Genomic DNA, 24,676 nt, shown 5'->3' on the forward strand with positions numbered 1-24,676 from the left:
TGATGCCACTCCCAAATCCACTGACACGGGGAGTCAGACTTGGCCGTGAGAGCACTGAATTCCATGGCCCCTGGGGGTAGGTTCCAGGGGGCATGTGATCCAATCAAAGCCACACTTGCCCTGAAGGAGCTCTTACTGTACTCTTTTCCCCTAGACTTGAACCTAGAAGGATGAATGTATTAGTCTGCTCAGGTTGCCATAATAAAATGCCACAGACTGCGTAGCTTCAAAGACAGGCATTTATTTTCTCACAGTTGTAGAGGTTGGGAAGTCCAAGATCAAGATGTCAGCCGATTCAGTTCCTGGTGAGAACTCTCTTCCTGGCTTGCAGACAGCTGCCTTTTGCCGTGTCCTCACGTGTTAGGGAGATAGAGATAGAGTTGGAGATAGAGATAAAAATAGAGATAGAGGAGAGAGGGAGGGCATGAAAGTTTCTTATGAGGACATTTATAAGGACACTAATCCTATGGGATCACTGCTTCACCCTTTGACCACCTCATCTAATCTAAATTTCTTCTTTACTCCAAATACAACATCAGACATTTAAGTTTGTGAACTCATTCTAGAAAAAATACTACATACTTCATTGCTGAATATCAGTAGTCACCTTCAAAGTACTCCCCTCAGGAAGCTATGCACCAATGTCAGCACATACTCCACCCTTCAAAGCAGTTTTGGAATTCTTCTGGAATGGCCATCAGAGCTGTTGTCATATTACCCTTGATGTCCTGAATGTCATCAAAATGTCTTTCTTTCATTATTTCCTTTATCTTCAGGTAAAGAAAGAAGTCATTGGGTGGGGCAGCCAGATGGCTCAGTGGGTTAGATTGCAGTGCTCATAACACACACGTCGCCGGTTTGATTCCCACATGGGCCAGTGAGCTGCTCCCTTCACAACTAGACTGAAGACTGAAGACAACAACTTGACTTGGAGCTGATGGGTCCTGGAAAAACACACTGTTCCCCAGTATTCTCCAATAAAAAAACAGAAGAAGTCATTGGGGGCCAGATCAGGTGAGTTGGAAGGGTGTATCAATACAATTATTTGTTTACTGGCTAAAAACTCCCTCACAGACTGTGCCATGTGAGCTAGTGCATTGTCGTGAGCCAAGAGCCATGAATTGTTGGCAAAAAGTTAAGGTTGTTTTCATCTAACTTTTTCATGCAGCATTTCAGCACTTCCAAATAGTAAACGTGGTTAACTGTTTGTCCAGTTGGTACAAATTCATAATGAATAATCCCTCTGGTTTCCAAAAAAATTTAGCAACATCGTTTTGACTCTTGATTTAGACTGACAGAACATTTTTGGTCATGGAGAATTTTCTGACTTCAATTGTACAATTTGATGCTTTGTTTCAGGGTCTTATTGGTACCCATATTTTCATCACCAGGGATAACACGGCCCAAAACATCGTCTTGCCTCTCCAAAAGGTGTTGGCAAACTTCGACTCTCCTTTGCTTTTGTTCATTAGTCAGCTCCTTCAGGACCATTTTTGCCATTTCTCATGCCAAGATTTTTAGTTAAGATTTTCCTGTTTCTCTATCGATGTTTATTTGGTCTGCTATGATTCTCACAGTCAGCTGACGATTTGGACACACAATTCGATTAATTTTTGCAATGTTTTTGTCAGTTCTGCTCGTTACTGGCTGCCCTGACTTCTCCTCATCAGTGTCATGTTCTCTCCTCTCAGAAAAATGTTTAATTCATTTGTACACTGCCGTTTTCTTCATGGCATTATCTCCATAAACTTGGACTAACATGTCTCTTATTTTATTTCCATACTTGCCAAGTTTAACAAGAAATTTAATATTTGTTTATTGCTCTAATTTAAGCTCAGATATTCTCGCGACAGCACACAGAAACACCCCAAAACAATAATGAACGTCACTCAGCAAGACACTGCCAAAAGTCGACAGGAACTCAGCTGTGAGACACTGATATATCAAGGTTATGAAACCTTAATGAGCTATTTGTACAGTGCTGCCAATGTAAGTACATGGTGGCAAGTTTGGGAACATAATTGTCAGACCTTGGATATCTATGTGTCCTTCTAGTTGTTTTATAGTTTTAGCTCTTACATTTAGGTTTTTTAATTCATTTTGGCTTAATATTATATATGGTATGAGGTAGACTCATACCATATAGACTCATACCATTAACATTTATTAATATGGTTAGATTTACCTCCGCCATTTTGCATTTTTTTTCTATGTCTCATGTGTTTTTGTTCCTCTATTCCTCCTTTATTGCCTTCTTTTAATTAAATGGATATTTTCTAGTGTTGCATTTTACTTCCTTTAATGACTTTTCAATTATTTTTTGAGTCATCACCTTAGTGGTTGCTCTGGAGCTTACAAAATACATCTAATCAGAATGTATTTCAGATTTATATTAACTTAGTTCCAGTGACATACAGAAAACTTACTCCTATATAGCTCCAATCCCGTCCCCATTTTTTGTGCTATTATTGTTATACATATTATGTCTATATAGCTTAAAAACCAACAATGTATTATTATAATTGGTAATTTATATAACCTATGTCTTTAAAAAAAAACTGATAGAAGAAAAGAGAGCAAGTATATATTTATAGAGTGCCTAACCAAACATTCTCATTTATCCTTCCTGGTTCTCTTTATTTCTTCCTGTGGATTTCCTGTCATGTCCTTACTCCGGTACAGCTTTGTTCTCACCCAGATTCTTTGTGCTATCATTGTGAAATATACTACATTTCTGTATGTTATAGGCATAACAATATATACTGTGTTTCCATGAAAATAAGACCTAGCTGGATTATCAGCTCTAATGCGTCTATTGGAGCAAAAATTAATATAAAAACTGATTTTATTTTAATATAAGACCCGGTCTTACATAATATAATATGACCGGATCTTATTTTAATATAAGACCTAGTAATATAATAAAAGATAAGATAAGATAAGATAAGATAAGATAAGATAAGATAAGATAAGATAAGATAAGATAAGACTGGGCCTTATATTAATTTTGGCTCCAAAAGACACATTAGAGCTGATGGTTCGGCTAGGTCTTATTTTAGGGGAAACACGGCATGCATGTATATATACAGTCTTGTACAATTTCTTTTAAAATAAATAAAGACAAGAAAGGATAAAAATTTGCAATTCTACTGTCTTTTTAATTACTTACTATTATGGACTGAATATGTTCCCCAAAAAACAAGAAGAGAAGATTAAAGCTTTACCTCCAATGAGAATGTATTTGGAAATAGGGTCTTTAAGGAGGTAATTATAAACTTAAATGAGAACATACGAATGGGGCCCTAATCCTATAGGACAGGTGTCCTTATAAGAAAAGGATGAGACACCAGATATCTCTCCCTCTCTCCACATGCACAGAGGAAAGGTCATGTGAGGATACAGGGAAAAGGTAGCCAGCCATCTGTAGCTAGGAAGAGAGTACCACCAGAAATCAAATCTTAATTGTGGATTTCTAGCCTCCAAAACTGTGAGAAACGCCTGTTGTTTAAGTCACCTAAATAAATGCCTGTTGTTTAAGTCACCTAATCTGTGGTATCTTATTACAGTATCCCAAGCAGACTAATACACCTCCATAATTACTTTCACTAACACTCTTTATTTTTGCATGTGGATTCCAATTATTCTCTGGGGTCAATTGTTTTCGGCCTGAAGAACCTCCTTTAATATTTCTTGTAAGGCAGGTCTGCTAGCTGCATTTCTCTCAGTTTTTGTTAATAAGAGAATGCCTTGATTTTGAAAGATAATTTTGAAGAGTGTAAGATTTTTGGTTACAAGACAATCAAATGAGAAACAAAAACTCATAGACACAGACAATAGTTTATTGGTTACCAGAGGGTAAGGGGTGGGGGGAGGGAGATGAGGGTAAAAGGGATCAAATATATGGTGATGAAAGAAGAACTGACTCTGGGTGGTGAACACACAATGGGATTTATAGATGATGTAATACAGAATTGTACACCTGGAATTATGTAATTTCATTAACAATTGTCACCCCAATAAATAAATTAAAAAAAAAAAGATTTTTGGTTAATAATTTTTACTTCTGTTCTTAGAATACGTGTTGCCACTGACTTCTAACCCTCCATTGTTTCAGATGAGAAGTTGGTTAATATTCTATCTGAGGTTCCCTTGTATGTGGTGAGTCGTTTTTCTTTTGCTGTTCTCAAGATTTTCTCTTTGTCTTTGTCTTTCACCATTTAAACTATGATGTGTCTGAGTGTGGATCTCTTGGTGTTTATCTTGCTTATTGTTTATTGAGGTTCTTAGGTGTATAGGCTGTTTTTCATCAGATTTGGGGACTTTTCTGCCATTATTTCTTTGATGATTTTTTTCTAGCCCTTTCTCTCCCTCATTTCCTTCTGATGTTCCCAGAACATATGTCAGTGCACTTAATGGTGTCTCATATTTCTCTGAGGTTCTGTTCATTTATCTTCATTCTTGTTCTCTCTGTTTTTCAGACTGAATAATATCTAATAACCTGTCATCAAATTTGCTGATTCTTCTGCCAGCTCAAATCTACTCTGGAATCCTTCTAGTGAATTTTTCACTCCAATTATACTTTTCAACTACAGCATTTTCATTTAGCTTTTTAAAATAATTTCTATCTTTTCACCGATATTCTCTATTTGATGAGAGTCATGATACCTTCCTTTAATTAATTAAATATGGTTTTCTTTAGTTCTTTGCACATTTATAATGACTGTTTTGGTCTGCTAAGTCCATCATCTGAGCCCATTAAAAGCAGTTTCTATTGCCTGCTTTTTTCCTGTGTGGATCACACTTCCCCATTTCTTTGCACATCTCATTTTTTAAAAAAGAAACTGGACGTTTTATGTAATATATTGTAGCAACTCTGGCTGATCCACCACAACCAGGCTTGTTGTTATCATTCAGTTGGTTATCTGTTTAGTGACTTGGCTGAACTAATTCTGCAAAGTCTGTTTCCCCTGCAATGTTCAGTCTCTGATGTTCTTACTCAGATTTTCCCCCTGTTTTTGTCTTCTGGCCTGGCTACCTCAGGGTCACTCCTGGGTCAGTACAAGTAATTTATTGGTTGAAGGTGGTGCTTAAACTTCCTTAGCCAGTCATATTTTTACCCTTTCCCATTGGATATGTGTGTGACTTGTAGGATGCTATCAAAATTTGGGGAGTTTACATTTTCCCCTGTAGGTTCCGCCAGAAATGACTAGTTTAGATTTGCCTCTGTGATCTCTGCTGAGAGTGCATCATACAGTTCTAGAAGGGCAGGGATAGCTATGATATTATTTTTAAGCTTGATTCACTAGGAGTTGCCCTGTGTCAGAACGGCTTGTTAGAGGTTGTGCTTAAACCTCCTGTGCTAATGAGGCTTCCATCCTGTTGATGGATTTATGAGCAGCTTGGGGTGTTTTTGAGTCTGTCCCATATCTTGCTCTGATTTCGCCTGAGTAGGTACAGCCTGGTGCATGAATACAACCTCTTTTACCTCCACATTTATCTGTGATATCAGATAAGCTCTTCTTGGCTGCACTCTCTCTGATTCTATTACTCTGCCGGCTGCTCTGCAGTTTTGCTTATGTCAGAGTTACCAGCCTCCTTTTAAGTGTTATACACCAAGATCCGCATTGTTTTCCCACAATACCTTTAGATATGGAGTTCTCTACTCTGTTTAAACAGCCAATCCCCTCAGACAGAGCTTCAGAACTCTTTATCATTATGACCCACATTTCCTTCTGGCTCTGCAGAACCACTGTATCACCAGAGCTGAAGATGAGGATCTACTTTTATTGAAATGACTCTCTGCTCTACAACTAGTCACTGGGGGAGACAGTGGTCTTCTCAGCTTGCCTACACTAGCTTGGAACCACCACTCTATGGGCCAGTTGGTGATCGGCCAGGAGTGATTGGGGCCCCAGTATACTCAGCCTTCAGTGCTTGGTGTAGAGTCTCCACCATACAAATGGGAGCTAGGTAGGAAAAGAGAGACCTGGTCCTCTCTGCTGAGTCTGCCTAGAACAGACTTCTGCAGCAAAGGACAGGAGCACTGAGAAATGTCAGCAGTCTACCCCTCCTGAAGTGACTCCGTAGCCCCAGACTGGGAGTTTGGAAGAGAATTAACCCCCATCTTCTTGGATGTACCTGCCCAGGGTAGAGCTTCTATAACACAGAGTTGAGGGTGGGGGTAATAGAGTCCAAATATCATAAGTTCGCCAACTTTGTTGCAACGATGTTGCTAACCTTTTTTGATACCAGAGGGATTATTCATTATGAATTTGTACCAACTAGAAAAACAGTTAACCAAGTTTACTATTTGGAAGTGCTGAAAAGGCTGTGTGAAAAGTTAGACGACCTGAACTTTTCGTCAACAATCACGGCTTTTGCATCATGACAATGCATCAGCTCACACGGCACTGTCTGTGAGGGAGTTTTTACCCAGTAAACAAATAACTGTATTGGAACACCCTCCCTACTCACCTGATCTGGCCCTCAATGACTCCTTTCTTTACCCAAAGGTAAAGAAAATATTGAAAAGAAGATATTTTGATGACATTCAGGACATCAAGGGTAATACAATGACAGCTCTGATGGCCATTCCAGAAAAAGAGTTCCAAAATTGCTTTGAAGGGTGGGCTAGGCACTGGCATCAGGGCATAACTTCCCAAGGGTAGTACTTGAAAGGTGACCATAGTGATAATCAGCAATGAGGTATGTAGAACTTTTTCTAGGATGAGTTCACAAATTTAATTGTCATGCTTCATAGATTCATTGTTCTTATAGAAATTGAGATTTTTCTGAAACAAATGTTTCTTCATTTGCTGTGTGCTCTTAGGACAATTTCTAGAGACTTTAAATGAGTTTTTAAAATTTTTCACCAAGTAAAGTTTTATTTTGCTGGAGAGAGGGTCTACGGAGCTCCTTATTCAGTTGTTCTGGAAGTCTCATATACCTTCTATTTTATTCTGAATACACCTTTGCATTTTCTACCTGCCTTAAAATGATTTGTTCTACTAGTGAAGGAATGTGGAAAAGGGCATTCTTAAAATGTTGTATTACTCTTTACCTTTGAATCCGTAAACACAAAGGCACAATCTGACAACCTTGCCCAAGTGAATGACTAGGTTAGAATATTTTTAATTTATTCTACCAGAATAATTCTGTCTTGTGGCTAGCATAGAGGAGGAAAAAAGGAAACCTTTGAGATACTTATCCCCAAGAATAGTTTGCCTTTGCTAAAAGGATGGCAGCTAAAGTAAAGCTAACATGATTGTCAGTAGGTTATGTAGAAAATTAACGTGAGATACTCTTGTCCACTTCTTGCCCCTGAAAAGTTTACATTTAAGATATAATTGAGGGACTGCCCAAAAAAACAAAAGGTTCCTAGATAATGCTTACCTGTAGTAGACCCTGTTTAATATTTGGTGGAGGAGAATGAGACAAATGATTTGGCTGACCCAACGCTTCTCCTCCTGTTTTTGTTGAATAGACTTTATCTTCACTACACATAATCTTGCCTACTCTTAGTATTAGCTCCTTTAAGCTTGGACTCTAGTGGACATCTGAAATGTAAGGCCTCCATCCCACCTCCCTTCTGCTAGTTCTTCATGTTGTCAATGAGAGACTTAGTATCTCTAACTTAAAATATAAACGTAGGCATCCTCAGCTTGTACTCCAAAACTTCATTATTTGGGAGATCTTCCCTCAGAGACAATGATATACAAGGCCAAGGTTATCATCCCAGACCACAAAGCCCATTGGCACAAGATCCACCTCTAGTGTGATTCACACCGTTCAAAAATTAGCAACACACATGCTGATGTTTCCATGGAAAATGCCTTGGGCTTTCCAACTTCTAATACTAAATTTCTCTGGTTGAAGTCAAGGCAGAGAAAGAAAAGATACCCCCTTTCTTTCCTTGCCTTCCCACCTGCCAGTTGACCAAATCTCTGGGCAGTGACTGCCAAGGGCTTCTGAGGTCCCAGAGGGGCAAAGGTCTGAGAAATGGAGATAAAGGATACAGGTCCACGAACAGGGTGTGCCAAAGGGCAGGAGTAAAAGGAGGGGCTTGGGATGTGACACACGGACATCTATGCAAACGGGGAGATGAACCACTATTGGGGCTGCAGGTTCTTAAAATGGTGCAGAGGGCAAAATGGGTCAGAAGGCATAAGGAATAATAGCTACCATAGAAGTGAGTGCTTCCCAGGCTATAGGAGCTTTACATGTCAGAACACATGTAATCTGCACAGCACATTACTGAGGAACAGAGGGGTTAAGTAAGTTGCCCATGTTGTAGCCAGTGCGAACCTTGTTCTTTGCCACTTTGTCCACCAGCTCCCAGATAGATTTTTCATGTTTCCGTCCCATATGCACAGTTCCTTATGTCACTTACCTTGCAGGCAAGATGGCTGAAAAGCTAGAAACAGCACTTCCCAGAGTCTTCTGAAGTGGGGTACTGGATGCCTGGATGCCAACTGGGTTGACAAATAAGAAGTGCCTTCCTATGGCTTGTTGAGCATTTCTGCAGCTGTGCCCTGTCTGGCTTCCTGGGTGCCAAGAGATGGCCATGGAGGCAGCAGGCCTGCAGTTCTTTTATCCTTGAGCTGCACTACAGCATCTGGGCTTAATACTCGGCCTTTTGATTGGGAGCCCTTAACAACTCGGGTTAGCACCTAATTACCTATATCAAGTCCCTGTCTGTTTATAATACCTGCAGTGGTGTTCAGCTCCTGCCCTGAGCTCTGACTGATAACGTTCTCTTCTTCTTTCCCCTCTCTTTCCCTACCTCAGCCACTGGAAGAAGAATAATGGTAGGGAGTAGAGAGGAGGCAGAAAATAATTTGGGCAAATCCATCCATTCATTTGCTCATTCACCCTCGCCATTTACCACACACCTATTATGCTCTACAGACCAGGCCACACACCTCCTCCTCCTGCCTGCCATGCTCCTTAGGATGGGATACTAGCACACAGAACAGTGGGGAGGGAGGAGTTTGTGGTTTGTGCATGCTGTTCCTCTTCCTGGAATGCCCTGCCTCTTCTCCTTGTCTACCTGGCAAGTTCCTAAACACTGCTTGTGTACCACCTTTTCTCCAGAGCCAAGATTTGCACCCTGTCACCTGACTCCAAAGCCGCTGTACTTGACCACCATGGAGGAGGCAAGGTGGTTTGAAAAACAAAAGAAGGGAGGTGACATGGCCCATGTAAGAGGACACATGGCCCATGTAACACACATTTATAAACCAGGGGATCATTTATTGAACTGTAGGCCACACAGCTCTGCCAGGAAGAACCTCTTCATTTCCTTAGGAGGAAATTTATCTTGGGGGATGAACGATCACAATGCAATGTGTTGCCCACTTACCTTGGCAAATAGGGAAGGAGTAGAAACCTGAGCGGCAGGCATCACACCGAGGGCCCTCAACCCCAGGGCGGCACAGGCATCTTCCATGGGCATCACATATTTCGGGTAGAACTCCTTCCAAGTTACAGTCACATCCTGTGAAGGAGAAGGGTCTTTCAGAGGCGTTCCCCTCCTCCATCCCTTTGTCAGTCTCTTCTTACCCCCAGGTTTCCAACATGGAAACATAAATTATAAGTTATCTATGACTTACACACATTCTTAAGCCTGAAGACCACATCTCAAAGAGAAATAAAACAAGTGTTCAGGAAAGGTCAGAGATGCCACCAAGAATTATCCAGAGTGGGGATTAGTTTGCAAAAGAGCTACAATCTTTTAACACCTACCCTTGTGGAAACGCTTCATTTTTTTCCAAATCTGAGCCTTGCACAGTAAAACTTCAATTTAATAGATTTCTGTCGAATGACAATCTTGAATGAAGCATTTGTTTCATTCTACCTTCCATGTTTTACCAGAAAAGAAATAAACATAAATGTAGCCCTACTACTGTACCAGCTGTGGCTTTTAGGGGCTTCACTCAGATTGCCTCACTTAATCCTCCAGGCACAAGGCCTTCCCATCAGTCAGGCTGCTTCCAGTCCGCAAACACGTGCTTTGCTACCTCAGGACCTTTGCTCTGTCTGTTCCCTTTGCCTGTAATGCCCCTCCCCTTGTTCTCCTCATCCTTCAGGTCTCAGTCCAAAGTCAACTCCTAGGAAGGTCTTCCCCAACCAACTTGTGCAAATGGGCTCCCCGCTCCTCTCCTATTCTCTATCTTAGCTGTGTTTGTCTTTCACAGCACTTTCATTATTGAAATCAGTTAAGGGCCTCAGGACTTGCTTTAACCAACAGAATGAGGTGACAGTGCTGGTGTGGGATTTCTGAACCCAGGTCACAAACAGGCTTTTTGTGGTTCCCACCTTCACCCTCTGGGAACCCTAACACCACCACGTGAGGCACCCAGTCTGGCCTCTTTGAGGATGAAAGACCACGTGAAGAGCTGTCTCCGTATACCCTCCTACAAGTCCAGCAGAAAGACTGCACAGCTAACCCACACAATTGTGAGAAATAACCCTTGTTGTTTTAAGCCACTAAGTTTTGGGGTCATTTACTGCACAGCTATAAATGAGTGAAACACATAATTCAGGGCCCCCAGTGCCATAGTATAGTATTTCTCAAAAAATAAATATTTCTCAAGCAGACAGGGCTCTTGTCTGACTTCATTATGAATGAATAAAAAACAAAGTCAAGCAGGAGCCCTGGAAGGTAGGTAAGAATTTTAAAGTTGATGGAAAAGATGCTCAGAAAGGTTAATTAACTTGCCCAAGGTCACACAGCCAGAAAAGCAGAGTCGCAATTTGAACCCAGGTCTGTCTGATTCTAAAGTCCTTGCTCTTTCTAGTATACTAAGAATACAAACTGATAACTGATTTTAAAAGCCACATTTAAGGTATGGCCTAGATAAGTATACATATTCAAAATCAATCTCATATTTAAAACATCTAATGTCTATCAAGAACATTCATGTCTAAATCTGCAACATGGTCCCATAAGGAATATCCTGAAAGACTCAAAGATTTGACTGGGTTCACCCTACTTATGAAGGAAGGGAGGTATCATGCAGTTTGGAAAGGTTTTCTGCAAGGGTTAAAATAATAGATAATTCGAACAGTTAGCCAAATCCCACTCCTTCCCCTTTGCCCTAAACCCTTCAGCTTGCAGATAAAAGGTTAATAACACAGTTGTGGAATAATTTTTTTATCTAATACAGTAATTAAGAAAAAAGATCAGGGTAAATCAGAACAACATTACAGTCTTTCATAATCTCTAACTTGTTCATACCTAAATCGAACTAATTTTGCCTAATTTGGCAAAAGGGCCGCTGGACATATCCAAGGGCACATTCCTCACAAGACAAGCCTTGGACCCCAGGCTGGCATGAGCCCTGCCCTGATGTTCATCACAGCTGCCATACAAGGTCTTGGTGCAGCTTGTACCAAGACCTTGTACCAAGGCCGTGTAGGCTGAGGACGCCGCCGGGAAAGGGAAAGCTCTACTGTCAAATACAGTCTTAGCATTAAAGCAGGCTTTGGAATGAAGTAAGAAACTTGAACTTTATGTTGACATTAAGGTCCAAGGAATCCTGATTTACAGCCATTTGTAAACAGAAAGAAACATCTAGTACCTATGCATTTAAAATACTGTTTCTGAAATTCACTTTTCAACATGTCCTCTTCCTTTTCTAGCAAGTAGTCCCACACAGTGCCAGAGGCAGAGCCCTCTGGGGCCCCTCCCCTTCACCTCCCACACCTACCATCTATCACCAAGTCACAGTGATTACCTCTCAGGAAAGTCCCTGGAATCCTCCTCTCCTTCCAGAGTTCCAGAGCCTTCCTTCAGGATCTCATCCTGTTTCCCGGGATTATTTCAACAGCCTCCCACCAAGGCTGTCTGTTTCCCATCTTGCCCCTTCCAATTCACTCTCCATCCTGGGATCAAGAGCGTTGTTTCTTTTCATATCACTTTCCAGTTTAAATCCCTCAAAGCTGACCCACTGCCTTCATGACACAATCCAAAGTCCTTGACATGTGTGACATAACAGACCCTTCAAAACATCCAGGCTGCCAGTAGCCCACACGGCACCTTTCCACAAACTAGAAAAAGGTGTCACTTCCTCAAGATGCTTTCCTGTCACTTGCTGTAAAATCATCATCATAAATGTACAAATCTGCAATGTCCTCAAAGGACATCGCACCCCCTCAGATGAGGTGCAGAGGTACGCTGTAACCTGCATAGCCCAGCCTGGCTTCCCACTCTGGTCCTTTCCTATTCCTTTCCTCTCCCTACCCCATGATTCACTTCTTCCACTCCTTCGCCCTTCCCCACGATTCGGTCCCAATGACCTACCTGCTATCCCCTCTCCTATCCCCATGTCTTCTTTTAGCTGCCCCTCTGCCTGGCTAACTCGTTCATGCTCCAAGACTCAGCTCAGATGCCTCCCGCTCTCTTGCTCTGGGGAAGCTCTTCCAGAACCCGTTCCTTCCTTCCTTCCTTCTTTCCTACCTTTTTTCCTTCCTTCCTTCCCTCCTTCCCTCCTTCCTTCCTTCCCACCTACTTTCTTGCCTTCCCTCTCTCCCTTCTGTTAGGGGCTGTAAGGATGCCCCTTCTATTCAATCTCATGGCTTTGTATTCTTGGCTGATCAGAGCATTAACTCCTGCCTTCATAACTGTTTACCCACGTGTTTCCTGCAGGACTGGGAGCTTCCAGGGAGCAGGGACTGTGCAGTTGCCTTGTCATTGCCTAGTACAGAGTAGGCACTTAATAGAAGTTTGAAGAATGAAGAATATGCTATATATTGAAGACTAAAATTCTCTTCAGTAAACACCATTCCTTGAATTCTATTTTATTGACATCTACACAACGCTTTCAAACTGAGCTATCAGGATTTGTGTGTCCCTCTCTAAGCCTTACCTGGCAGGTCTCCATGCCAACAGTGACTGCCCCACCCTGCCGGGCAAATAAAATGCCCACCCAGGGACACAGCCAGGAAAGCATGCCCCAGTGGCTGTCGCTCCAACCTCACAGTTCTCATCCTTAGTCCCAACCAAACTGACCTCTAAATTTTGGCAATGGCATGTAGTTCCTAATAAAGTGATTGGGGGAATCAAAACCTTTTCACAGCATTTGTCACAAAACCTCTTGGGCAGCTGTATCTTCGGTCAAAAGGGCTGCTTTACATAGGTTGTATCAATCTCCTAAAGTAAGCACCTAGCGTCTTTCTGCAAGCTGGCGATTTTACTTGTACCTTCTCTTTCCTTGAATTTACAGGAATAAAAGTGTACATGTGCCTTTAGGCTAGTATCTCTCTGAAGTGTATGCTGTCTGTATGTTCTCATTTTCAAAAGGAGCCCTTGAAGATGTGTCTATTATGCATTTACCTCCTAAAAATAAATCTTAAGTGGATATAAAACATCACTTTGATACAGAGAATCCTAATAATATTCCTGGTTATGAAATACAATGAAAAACCTGCAAACAACCTGATCTGCAAAACTGTTTTGTCCTTTTGCTTCAAAGCTTCAGTGTCTGGAATGGAGCGTATGGATTTTCTAGAGCAGTGGTTCTCAATTTTGGCCATGCATTGGAATTTCCTAGTAAAACACCATTTCCTGGGGGAATCTCAAACCCAGAGGTTCTGATACAACCCCAGGATCTGTAAACGATGGCCTGAGCTCCAAATACATCCCTGTTTTAATAAAGTTTTATTGGAAGCCAGCTAAGTTTATTCATTTACATATTGTTTATAGTTGCTTTCCCAGTACAACAGCAAAGTTGAGCATTGCAACTTTTCCTACAAAACTGAAAATATTTACTATCTGACCCTTCACAGGAAAGTTTGCCAATGGCTAAGTGGGATTTTTTACTAGCTAGAGAATTGGTTCTTAACAAGAGATATATTAGAATCATCTGGAAAATTTGTTCAAAATAAAAGCCTGGGCTTCACCCCTGGAAATCTAGATTAAGATTTGAGGTGATACACAGTAATTTATATCTTATAAAAAAGCAAGGGATTCTAAAACACCATCTTGTTTAAAAACCACTGTATTAGAAGACATGAAAGTATCAATGGGCCTTAAAGAATTAAAATTCTCAGGGGTTGAAGGATGCTCGGTATTATCTAATACTATATATCTTCTTGCAGTTGAGATGTTTGTGCTTCTAACATTCACTGCCAACAGTTAGGCCCCAAGTTGTTTTTTAAATGCATTAATAAAAGGCCAAATTGAAGTGGATATCTATGCATTCAAATTTCCAAATAAATCTAACTGTACTAATTAAATTTATTTTCCTTGAGGCTATGTTCCAAGTCTTCCCTCATATTTTGTAACAGACATCTGAACTTCCCTTCAAGTTCAATTAAATTTCTTTTCCTGAAGTCACCACCAGTCTAGTTGGGGAGAAAAGAGAATTGAATAACAAAGGGATTCCTGTAAAGAGTAAGTGGGAGATCTAAAACATTCTTGTGGCAGAAGGCCAGCAGTGTGTGTTGTAACCAAAGCTCAATAGCTGTGTTTCATTCTCATCAATTAACAAACATTTAAGTAAGTTGATTAGACACATTATGGGCAGGATACCGCAGGTCCTGTGGGTATTAGAAACCAAGTCAAGCAGAACTGTTGTCCCCAAGTGACCAAGCGTCTGACAAAAACTGGAGTCAATACCCCACACAGTAACACACAGTGCCGTGGGTTGATCAGAGGAGCTGGGTACAGTTAGGGCAGAAGTAGGACACAGCATAGGAAGGTAAACCGGATCACGTTACACCTGACTTCAGGTGAGCCGTTTGTGCTGTCCCGAAATCCTATGACATTCCTCAAGCCCATTCACTCCCCCACATTCTGGGATGACGCTTTCACACCTTCTCTCTCCTCAACTCCAAGGCCTTCTCCCTAGTCTCACTGTCTGCCTCTGACCTTGATTCGTATTTCACAGAAAAAAAAACAAAAAAAGGAACAATCAGAAGTGAGTGTCTACAAACTCCCACCACTGCACCTGCCTGCCTCTCCCCTTCATGCACTTCTCCTTCTCCTCTTTTACAACTCTTCCTGCCTCAATAGATGGCAACATCTTCCTTGTCTGCTCCATCCAAAAGCCTTGTAGTCACCCTTTCTCTCATATCCCACTTCCAGTCCAGTAGTGCCCCGGCAAGTTCTATCAGATTACAATATCTTCAGATTACATCCACAATCTGTCCACCTCTTGTCCCCTCCACTGAGACCTCCTGGGTCTGAGCCACCATCATCTCTTCCTCACGGATTATGGCAATAGCTTCCCGTGTCATCTCCTTGCTCTTTCTCTTTTCCCCCTACAATTAGTTTTCAACACAAAAGCCACAAAGATCCATATGCAATGTCACGTCTTGGTGCAAAACTCTCCATGGTTCCTGTCTCATTCAGAGAAGAATGTTAAGTCTTTGCAGTGGCTGACAAGAATCTACCGTCAGTCCCTGGAGCTTCCTTTCCTTACCCTTCTCCCCTTCCCTCACTCTGCTTTCACACACCTAGTCTCCCTTTTGTTTGGTGAACACCTCCAGCATGCTCTTGCCCCAAGGACTCGGCACTTGCTCTCTCCTGTGTCTGGATGCTTCTCCCAGGTGTTTGCAGAGCTGCAATAGGACCTTGCTTGCTAAGCACATTCATAATGGCTCCCTTCACTCCCTGACTCACTCCTTTACTGATGTTTCCTGGCGTCATCTCCCATATAAACTGCTGCACTCGTTTCCTTTCTCAGGGTCTCTTTTTTGAAAGATTTTTATTAAAATATAGCTAACTTACAATATGATATTAATTTCAGGAATACAAGACAGTTATTCAATATTTATATACCTAAATAAATGATCACCATGGTAAGTCCAGGAACGATCTGACGCTGTACCATGCTATCACAATATTATTGACTATATTCCCCATGCTGTATGTTGCATCCCCACGACTTATTTGTTTTATACCTGGAAATTTGAACCTCTCATTACCCCTCACCTTTCCTCCTCTTTTCTAATTTTTCAATTACAGTTGACATTCAATATTATTTATGTTAATTTCAGGTGTACAGCCTAATGGTTAGACATTTATATAATTTAAGAAGTGATCTCCCTGACTAGTCTAGTAACTACGTGGTACTATACATAGTTATTACCGTATTATTGACTACATTCCCTATGCTTTATTTTACATCCCCAAGACCATTTTGTAACTACCAATTTATACTTCTTAATCCCCTCACCTTTTTCATCCTGCCCCCAAACCCTCCCCCCATCTATCACCCCAATAAATCAAGTATCCATCTGATATCATACATCGTTATTACAATATTATTGACTATATTCCTTATGCTATACCCTATATCCCCATGACTACTTTGTAACAATCAATTTGTACTTCTTAATCCCTTCCCTTTTTTCACCCCCCAAACCCCCTCCCGGCTGGCAACTATTAACACGTACTCTGTATCCATGTGTTTGCTTCTGTTTTGTTTGTTTTGTTTTTTAGATTCCACATATAAGCAAAATCACATTTCAACTGTCTTTCTCTGTCTGACATTCTCCACTCAGCACAATACCCTCCAGGTCCCTCCACGCCACTGCAGATGGCAAGAACACCCTCCCATCCATGGCTGACAATATTCCATTTATACTTGTATATTTATCACCTCCATTTTATCCATTGATCCATTGAGGCATTGATCCATAGGCTGCCTCCATATCTTGGCCATTGTAAACAATGCTGCAATGAAAATATGGATGCACGTGTCCCCTTGAAGTAGTATATTGGGGTTTTTTGGATAAATACCCAGAAGTGGGATTACTGGGTCCTCCTTTGTCTTTTGTTATAGTCTTTGTTTAACGTCTAATTTGTCTGGTGTAAGTATAGCTACACTAGATTTTCTGATTATTTCCATTTCTGTGAAATATCTTTTTCCACCCCTTTACTATCTGTCTGTGTCTTTTAATCTGAAGCGAGTCTCTTATAGGCAACATATGTAAAGATCATGTTTTTTATCTATTCAGCCCCCCTATCTTTTGATTGAAGCATTTAATCTATTTACACTTAAAGTAATTGTTGATAGATATGTAGTTATTGCCATATATATGTGTATATATGCCATATATATATGCCATATATACATGTATATATGTATGTGTGTGTATATATATATACACACACACACATACATATATATACATATGTCTTAAAGAAGTCCCTCTAACATTCCTTGTAATACTGGTTTGGTGGTGATGAGCTCCTTTAGCTTGTCTTTAGCTTGTCTAGCAAGTTCTTTATCTGTCCTTCAATTCTAAATTATAGATTTGCTGGGTACAGTAATCTCGGTTGTAGGTCCTTGCTTTTCATCACTTTGAATATTTTGTGCTGATTCCTTCAGGCCTGCAAAGTTTCTGTTGAGAAAGTATCAGACAGTCTTGTGGGAGCTCCCTTGTAGGTAAGCAACTACTTTTCTCTTGCTTTTAAGATTCTTTCTTTGTCTTTAACCTTTGGCATTTTAATTATGATGTGTCTTGGGTTCATCTTGTTTGGGACGCTCTGCACCTCTTGGGCTTGTATATTTATTTCCTTCACTAGATTAGGGAAGTTTTCCATCATTATTTCTTCAAATAGATTTTCAATTCCTTGTTCTCTCTCTTCTCCTCCTGGTACCCATGTGATGTGCAATACGGGTATGCTTGATGTTGTCCCAGAGGCCCCTTAAACTATCCTCACTTTTTTGGATTCTGTTCTCTTTTTGCTGCTCCAATTGGGTGTTTTCTACTACTTTAACTTCTATATTGCTGATTCTATCCTCTGCTTCATTTAACCTACTGTTAATTCTTTCTAATGTATTCTTTGTTTCAGTTATTGTATTCTTCATTTCTGACTGTTTTTTTTTTTTCTTTCTATCTCCAGTTTTATGTTTCCTATCTTGTTGTTGAAGTTATCTCTGAGCAGTCTTATAATCAGTATTTTATTTTTTCCTGGAGGAGAGAGGCTGTTCCATAAATATAATCAGTGTTTTGAACTCTACATCTGATAGATTGCTTGTCTCTATTTTGTTTAGTTCTTTTTAAGGAGCTTTGTTCTGTTCTTTTATTTGGGACATATTTCTGTCTCCCAATTTTGGCTGTCTCTCTCTGTTTATATATATTAGGTATGGCTTCTATGTCTCCTGGTCTTGGTAGAGTGGCCTTATGTAGTAGGTATATGGGGGGCCCTGTGGCACAGTCTTCCTTGTCACCTGAGCCGGGTGCTCCAGGTATGCCCCTTGTGTGGATTGTGTGTGCCCTCCTGTTGTAGTTGACCTTTGGTTGCTGCTTACATTTCAGTGGGAGGGACTGACCCTCGAGCTGAATGACTGTGAAAACAGGCTGTGACTACAGTGGAGGAACTGTTGTGCAGGGGCTGACCCTATGGTACAAGATTCACTTCAGCAGGGCTCTGGTACTTGCCTAGTCTGCCCTTTTGGTGTTTCATCCTTGGAGGTGACCAGGTACTGCTTTGTCTCAGTCTAAAGGTGGCTATCAGGCATGTCAGCCAGTGTCCCTACCACAGGCCAAGTTCAGCTTTAGTCTGTGCCCCAGCCTGTTCCCTGCCCAGGCCACTTGGCATGAGCCACAAAGCAATCCACACATGTGTGCCACTCACATTAGGCTTGGAGGTATCTGGAGAGGCCAAGCTGTGAACTGAGGCTGGCTGCTGTTAGTGCCGGGCTTGGGGATGCTCAGGAAAAGGTACTGGACATATTGAAGCCAGATGCTGTTTGTTTGGGTTTTGAGAACTTTTGACAGATTTTACAATAGTCTGCAGCATGCGCCAAGACAGGCCATTTGTATGGAAAAGCCACTGGAAGCAGCCTGGGTGTGTCCTGAAGTTGGATGGGGCAGGGCCTCAAGAAATCACCAAGGTTGGGAGGGGGCAGGGCACTACAAAGGAGCAATGGCTTCTGCCAGCACTTCTGTCTGGGAGAATACTGTCCCTCCAGTTCTCGTCCTGGAGCCAGACAACTCAGCTCCTCCCTCTATGTCCCTGGTGCCTTTCAAGCTGCTGCCCCAGGGCTGGAGCTCAGAGCAAGTGAGTCTATTAGTAAGACCATTCATGGGCCCTTTAAGAGGAACATGTGGGACTCCCGCTGCCCTTCAGCTCACTCAGCCACAATCTCCACTGGTTTTCACAGCCAGTAGTTATGCGGACACTGTGCTGGGGTTCCGGGAGGAACACCTGCAGCCAAGATATCACTCCTAAATTTAAATGGTCAGACATGGGTGTGGGACCAGCCTGTTCCCACATCTCTAACTCTCGTGGTCTCTTTATGGAGAACTCAAATAAAACTATAGGCAACTGACTGCCACTGAAGATTTCGAGCAAGCTAGTGATTTACAATCCAAGCTCTGCTTTGGTTTCTTTATCAGTGCCACTGCAAAGCACAGACTGGAGTAGAGAATAATGGGAGATAAAGAGCTTAAATGGGAGATACCTCAAGGCACCTGCCATTTTCCCTGAACCTGGGCATAGCAGTGTGCATAGGAAGTAGCAAAAGACTATGGAGCATGACATTTTATTGAAGTCAAACAAAAATGAGGTTACTTACCTTGTATATCTCCAGCTATTGGATCTTCTGGACTTGGAGTAGAAATGGGAAAAATGGGAATTCCTAGACAAATAGTTTATTAAAAGACACAGAGAAAGATTAAGGAGACAGTAGAGTAAAATACTAAATTGCACTAACTAGGAAGAAGCCTTCTCTAACTCAGTGAAAAATTGATATATGGAGACTAATTTAAAGAAATTCAATATTCTTATATTTAAAATGCATCTAGTAATTGAAACCAGGCTGGTCAGACATTCTGATTTGAATATTAATGAACAGAAATGAAAATTTTTTGCTCACAATATCTAAGTTTCCATTTGTTTGGGGTTTTTATTTAGCATCTTTATTGTTTTTTATTTTAATGTAAAAATTTGAGACTAGCTTTAAAACAATTTTTTTTTTCCAATGAGAATGGGTGCTAGTTTAATAATTACCCTGGGACAACAGCTGTCAGTCAGGACATATAGTTACCTCATTTACACATGTCCTGCCCCCATTTCCGCACAACTCCATCTGCTTTCTCTATGATTGTAGAGTGTGAGGGTGGGAATGGGCAAGAAATAGTGCAGCAAGGAGGAGCTTCAACAGGAGACAATTGTTGTCCTCACACCAAAGTGCAGCTTTTACACGGTTGCAGAACAAAACCACGGTTCTTGTCACAGTTTGCATAAGCAATTTCACAGACTCATTCGCTTCATGTTCTGTGATGTTTCTAACAGAACTTGTCTTTTCTCTTCAAGATGCTGAGACTTTCACTCAGATCATTACAGTGGGGTGAAGTGGGGGCCCAAGATAATTTGGCCCACTGGACAGTGGGGAAAAGGAGATACATCCTTCTGGTCACCCATGACATCTAGAAGCCCCTGACATTTCTATGACGTGGGTTAATGAAGAAAAGTCGCATACATGGATTACTGGTAAGTCGAAGTTGTCAATATTTGACCCTTTTGACCTACTGAGATGGCAATGTCCATAGTATAACCTAACATTCTGGAGATAAATAGGACTATAAAACATACTTACGTAAGTTTTATGTCCCAAACTTCTGGAAACACTTTCACATAAATACAAGCTACCTGACCCCATTTCTGCCTCCCCTCCACCCACCTGATCCCTGCCTGCCATGTTCTCAGGTGTTAGTGCACAAAGCCCAGTTATGTGCCAAGAAGGGAGGCCTTTCCTTCCACAGTGGTACTTACTCAAGCAAAATGGGAAATTGTAGTATCCAGCTGCACACTCCTCACAATTGTCTCCGTGGAAGTTCGGCTTGCAGGTACAGCGGCCTGAGCCCTGCTCACAGTCATCTGCATGCTCAGGGTTACAGCTGCAAGCTAAGAGAAATTCCAGTTTTCAAAGGATCAGTCCTTCACTGCAGTTAATAAGACAAGTATGTCCTTCTGGGGCAATGTTTAATACTTTATCATTGGTCTACACTCATTCTTGCAAGAGCACATCCTGTTTTCCACTTTACATGTGATTGATGATTCCCATTGACTAAACCCTATGGGCTATCAGAGATGAGTTTTATGAGCATCCACACTGAGATGTTCTTGAGAATGGAGTTTATTACATCGAGCACGGTTCACCTCACCGCAGAAGAGGCAAAACCTGCACCAACTACAATCGGAGGGGCTGGGTGGATGTTTGCTGTAGCTCCTGGCAGGTCTGTTGGGCACAGACTCTCTTGGCTATGAGCCAGCTGTGAATGCCCATAGAGTGGTCATCATTACACAGTTGTAATGCGGACACAGTGTGGAATGTCTAGACATGGATATATAATCTGTGGGCAGCCTAGCAAAATGGTGCCCACAATCCAAATGCTAGATTCAAGTGCTACAGTTTACTGAAGGCAGTTCTTGCAACCAACAGAAGTATTAGGTTTGCATTTCAGAGAGACATACTTGTAGTATAAGAGGTTTGGTACCACCCCTACTTGGGAGCTTCCCTGACAGGCAAGTCCTCACCTTGGACAGCAAAAATACTGTCATAGCTCAGCTAAGTATACATCCCATGAGGAACTGAGAGACTGGAGAAACTGTTAGCATTAAGAACCCTTCCGCCCCCTAGCCTGACTTCTCCTGGTGTCTTTTGCTTAATTTGTCTCAAATTTATGTGTCCTGTGGATTCTTTATACTAAGCCTCTAATATCTCTAAGAGACCACTTCCTTGACAAAGAAAGAAACTTGAAAAGTGATGGAAAATTGAGGTTCCTAAAAAGGTATGACTACATTCACGATGGCTGTTTTCCTTGGTCAATGCCTATTTTTTGTGGGCACAAGAAACATGATGGACGTATTACTTCATGAGATGATACAGAAGCGGGAAGAAAAGCAGGAACACACTTAACAACTAAGAATGTCCTAGAGAGAGACAGATCAGAGTTCACACATTCTTTGGAATTTGATGCCTTCACGTGTTAATGATATGAAGAATGAATTTGAAGGATGGTGGGCACAGAGACCAACTTCAGGACTGGAGTTGTTTTCCAATGGTGGCAGCCAGAGAACAGAAAAGATCCAAATAGATTACACAGATAGGACAAAGTCCATAATCTGACCTTTGATTGGTAATTCCACAGGGGAAAAACCAGTGGTGTTTTGTTATATAATGGATGTGGTATGGCATAGAGTCTCCAGACAGATACAAACTATATCCTGGGTCTACCAGTTAGTGGCTCTGTCACCGGGGCTAACATATTTAACTGCTCAGACCCTTTGGTTTCTCCATGTCTAAAAATGAGAATAATGATACAATATCCTAAGTATATTGTGATAATTAAATAACATTTGTGAAAGTATTTAGGCAATCCTTGCATATCGCAAATGCTCAATAAATCATAGTTATTTTAAATATTATGACGATTATTAAATCCTTGTAAAATCTTTAGTATGTTGTCTTGATACTACTTCTGACAAAAATTTGAAATTACTGGAGATCATAGAAACATATGAAAATAACAAAAAATGGAGGAACTAACATTTATTATAGGCTTAGTATGTGACAGATCCGATACTTAGTATTTTCCTAGGGACTTTTGAGGGCATTTCATTTAATTTTAAGGAATATACTATTGTTTCTATTTGTGTATAAGAAATCTGAGGCTTAAAGAGATTATGCAACTGCCTGAAGTTCCGTCATAAGGAGTGAAACAATAATACAAAGAAAGAGGGCAGGAAGGGAACCAATAACTGACCCAAATTTAGCCTGATGACCTCCCTGAAGCATCATACACAGTCTAAGACATACCAGATTGAAATGAAACTTACGGATGCAGCCATGGGGAGCATCAACCGGAACACCATAAGGGCGGTAATAACCCTTAGTACACTTTTCACAGTTTACACCAGCTGTGTTATGCTAGAAAGAAATAAAATAATTTAGAGGGAATAGTACAGGGAAAGTCCTTATTTTGTGCTATTCATCCAGAAAAATAATTGTCATATGCAATTGTAACTTCAAATTCACTAAAAAAAGTAAAATAAAATAAGCACTGATCTTGACCTTGAGTCTCCAAGATTTACCACAAGACACTGGCATAATCTTGGCTCTGGTAATTTTTTTCTCATTAATAGAGGGAATGAGACCATGTTCCATGAACAGGACAGCCCAAGTTTTCTCCCTTACCACAGAATTTGCTTAATGAAGCACCTGACATTTGAGTGAGAAAAAACCTCAAGAGGACTACTTTTCATAGCTTTATTCAGAAGAAGTGATGAATGGATAATAAATCGCCGTTAGATCTAACCAAAGGAATAAAGGCTGACATGCGTTTTTGTTATCTCCTCCGCTTTTGGAAGAAATCACATATCCTCTTCTCTCACCATTCTAATTTTATCTGTGCTTTAGTCATGAAACCATTCTCCAAACATTTCTGTTGCATGAATGGAAAATGTAGACATGACTCTCATACACAGAGCTCATTTTAAAGTATAATACTAGGCAGCTTTTTATATTTCATGGTTAATTCCTATAATTACCACAAAATCAAATTACCCAACATGCATCATCAGTTTCCAAGAACCATATACCATGGATCTAGCTCAGTTCTGCCTCTTTTGCTCTCTAATTTGCAAACAATTAAAATGACATTGTCTTTCACTAATGAAAGGAAAGGCAACTGGAAGTTAAAAAGAGCAAACATAACAAACTTTGACTAAAAAAGAGTCTGCATAGAAACACAGAGGGGAGGAGGGGAGAACAAAGACCCTTTCTGTATCCTTTCCCTCGTGTTAGATGATTTTATTAATTACAGACTTGTATTTATTACCACTCCTTGTCCTGTGGGTGAAAATCTGAATTCACTTTAACACTGAGGTCCAAAACTACACTGGCCATTTCTCTGACTTAACATTTACATGCATAAACATTTTGGGCAAATAAGAAACAGCCATAGTCTACCCTCCTTTCCATCAAACGCAATTAACCTCTCAGTTCTGTTGCTTGCCACTATGACTTAGAATAGACAGAAGGCATCAGGTTAATCTTGGCTCCCCAATTTTCTCCCATTGGAGTAGGAAATAAGGAAAAGCTCTCTGAAATGGGCAGCCCAGGCTTTTCCTTATTCTACAGTTTGGTCAATGAAGCACCTGCCACAGAGAAGTTATATTTTTAAGACACAAAAAACAGCAACAAATGACAAAAAGAGAGGAACAAATCACCCTACAGATGGAATAATGCCTGTAGTTTGCCTTCAGATCTCAAGTACTTGTCTAGGACCCACATCCCACCCTGAAGACAATGACACACCCCTTTATCCACGGACACCAAGGTCATGGTTGGACCAAGGCCACATTGAGACCCAAAGACAATGGTGGCTCTCTAATTTCTGTATTGGAAGCACTGAGGAAGCAATCTTGCTGGGAGAAGTGGGTACTTGAATTTGTATTTGCATGACACTTAACAAGATAAGAAAACCTCAGCTACCCAAGCTAAAGATACATGCCCTAATGGAATCTATGCAGGAGGTAAGTCCACACACACTTACCCTCTCCTTTGGCACAACCTAGAGAATCTTTCTATGGAATGCTCACCTAGAAACCTGGCCCTGCTCTGATACTTCTTGGGTCCTGATTCCTCCAAGCAGAACTTTCCCAAGGTGCTTTTCAATCTTCAGGTAAACCCCATCTCTCTCTCAGTCTCTC

General features: G+C 41.0%; 1 protein-coding gene across 1 annotated transcript in view; it reads right to left on the reverse strand.

Moving 5' to 3' along the window:
• LAMA3 (laminin subunit alpha 3) overlaps positions 1-24,676 on the reverse strand; it is a 250,555-nt gene that overhangs the window by 140,989 nt on the left and 84,890 nt on the right. Inside the window, exons 9-12 of the mRNA XM_081078751.1 lie at positions 22,802-22,892; positions 20,735-20,866; positions 19,536-19,598; positions 9,362-9,496 (exon numbers count right to left, since the gene is read on the reverse strand). Coding sequence (XP_080934877.1) covers positions 9,362-9,496; positions 19,536-19,598; positions 20,735-20,866; positions 22,802-22,892 — 421 coding nt within the window. The remainder of the gene's footprint in view (positions 1-9,361; positions 9,497-19,535; positions 19,599-20,734; positions 20,867-22,801; positions 22,893-24,676) is intronic.

This window comes from Rhinolophus hipposideros (assembly GCF_964194185.1).
Source record: "Rhinolophus hipposideros genome assembly, chromosome: 17".
Lineage (NCBI taxonomy): Eukaryota > Metazoa > Chordata > Mammalia > Chiroptera > Rhinolophidae > Rhinolophus > Rhinolophus hipposideros.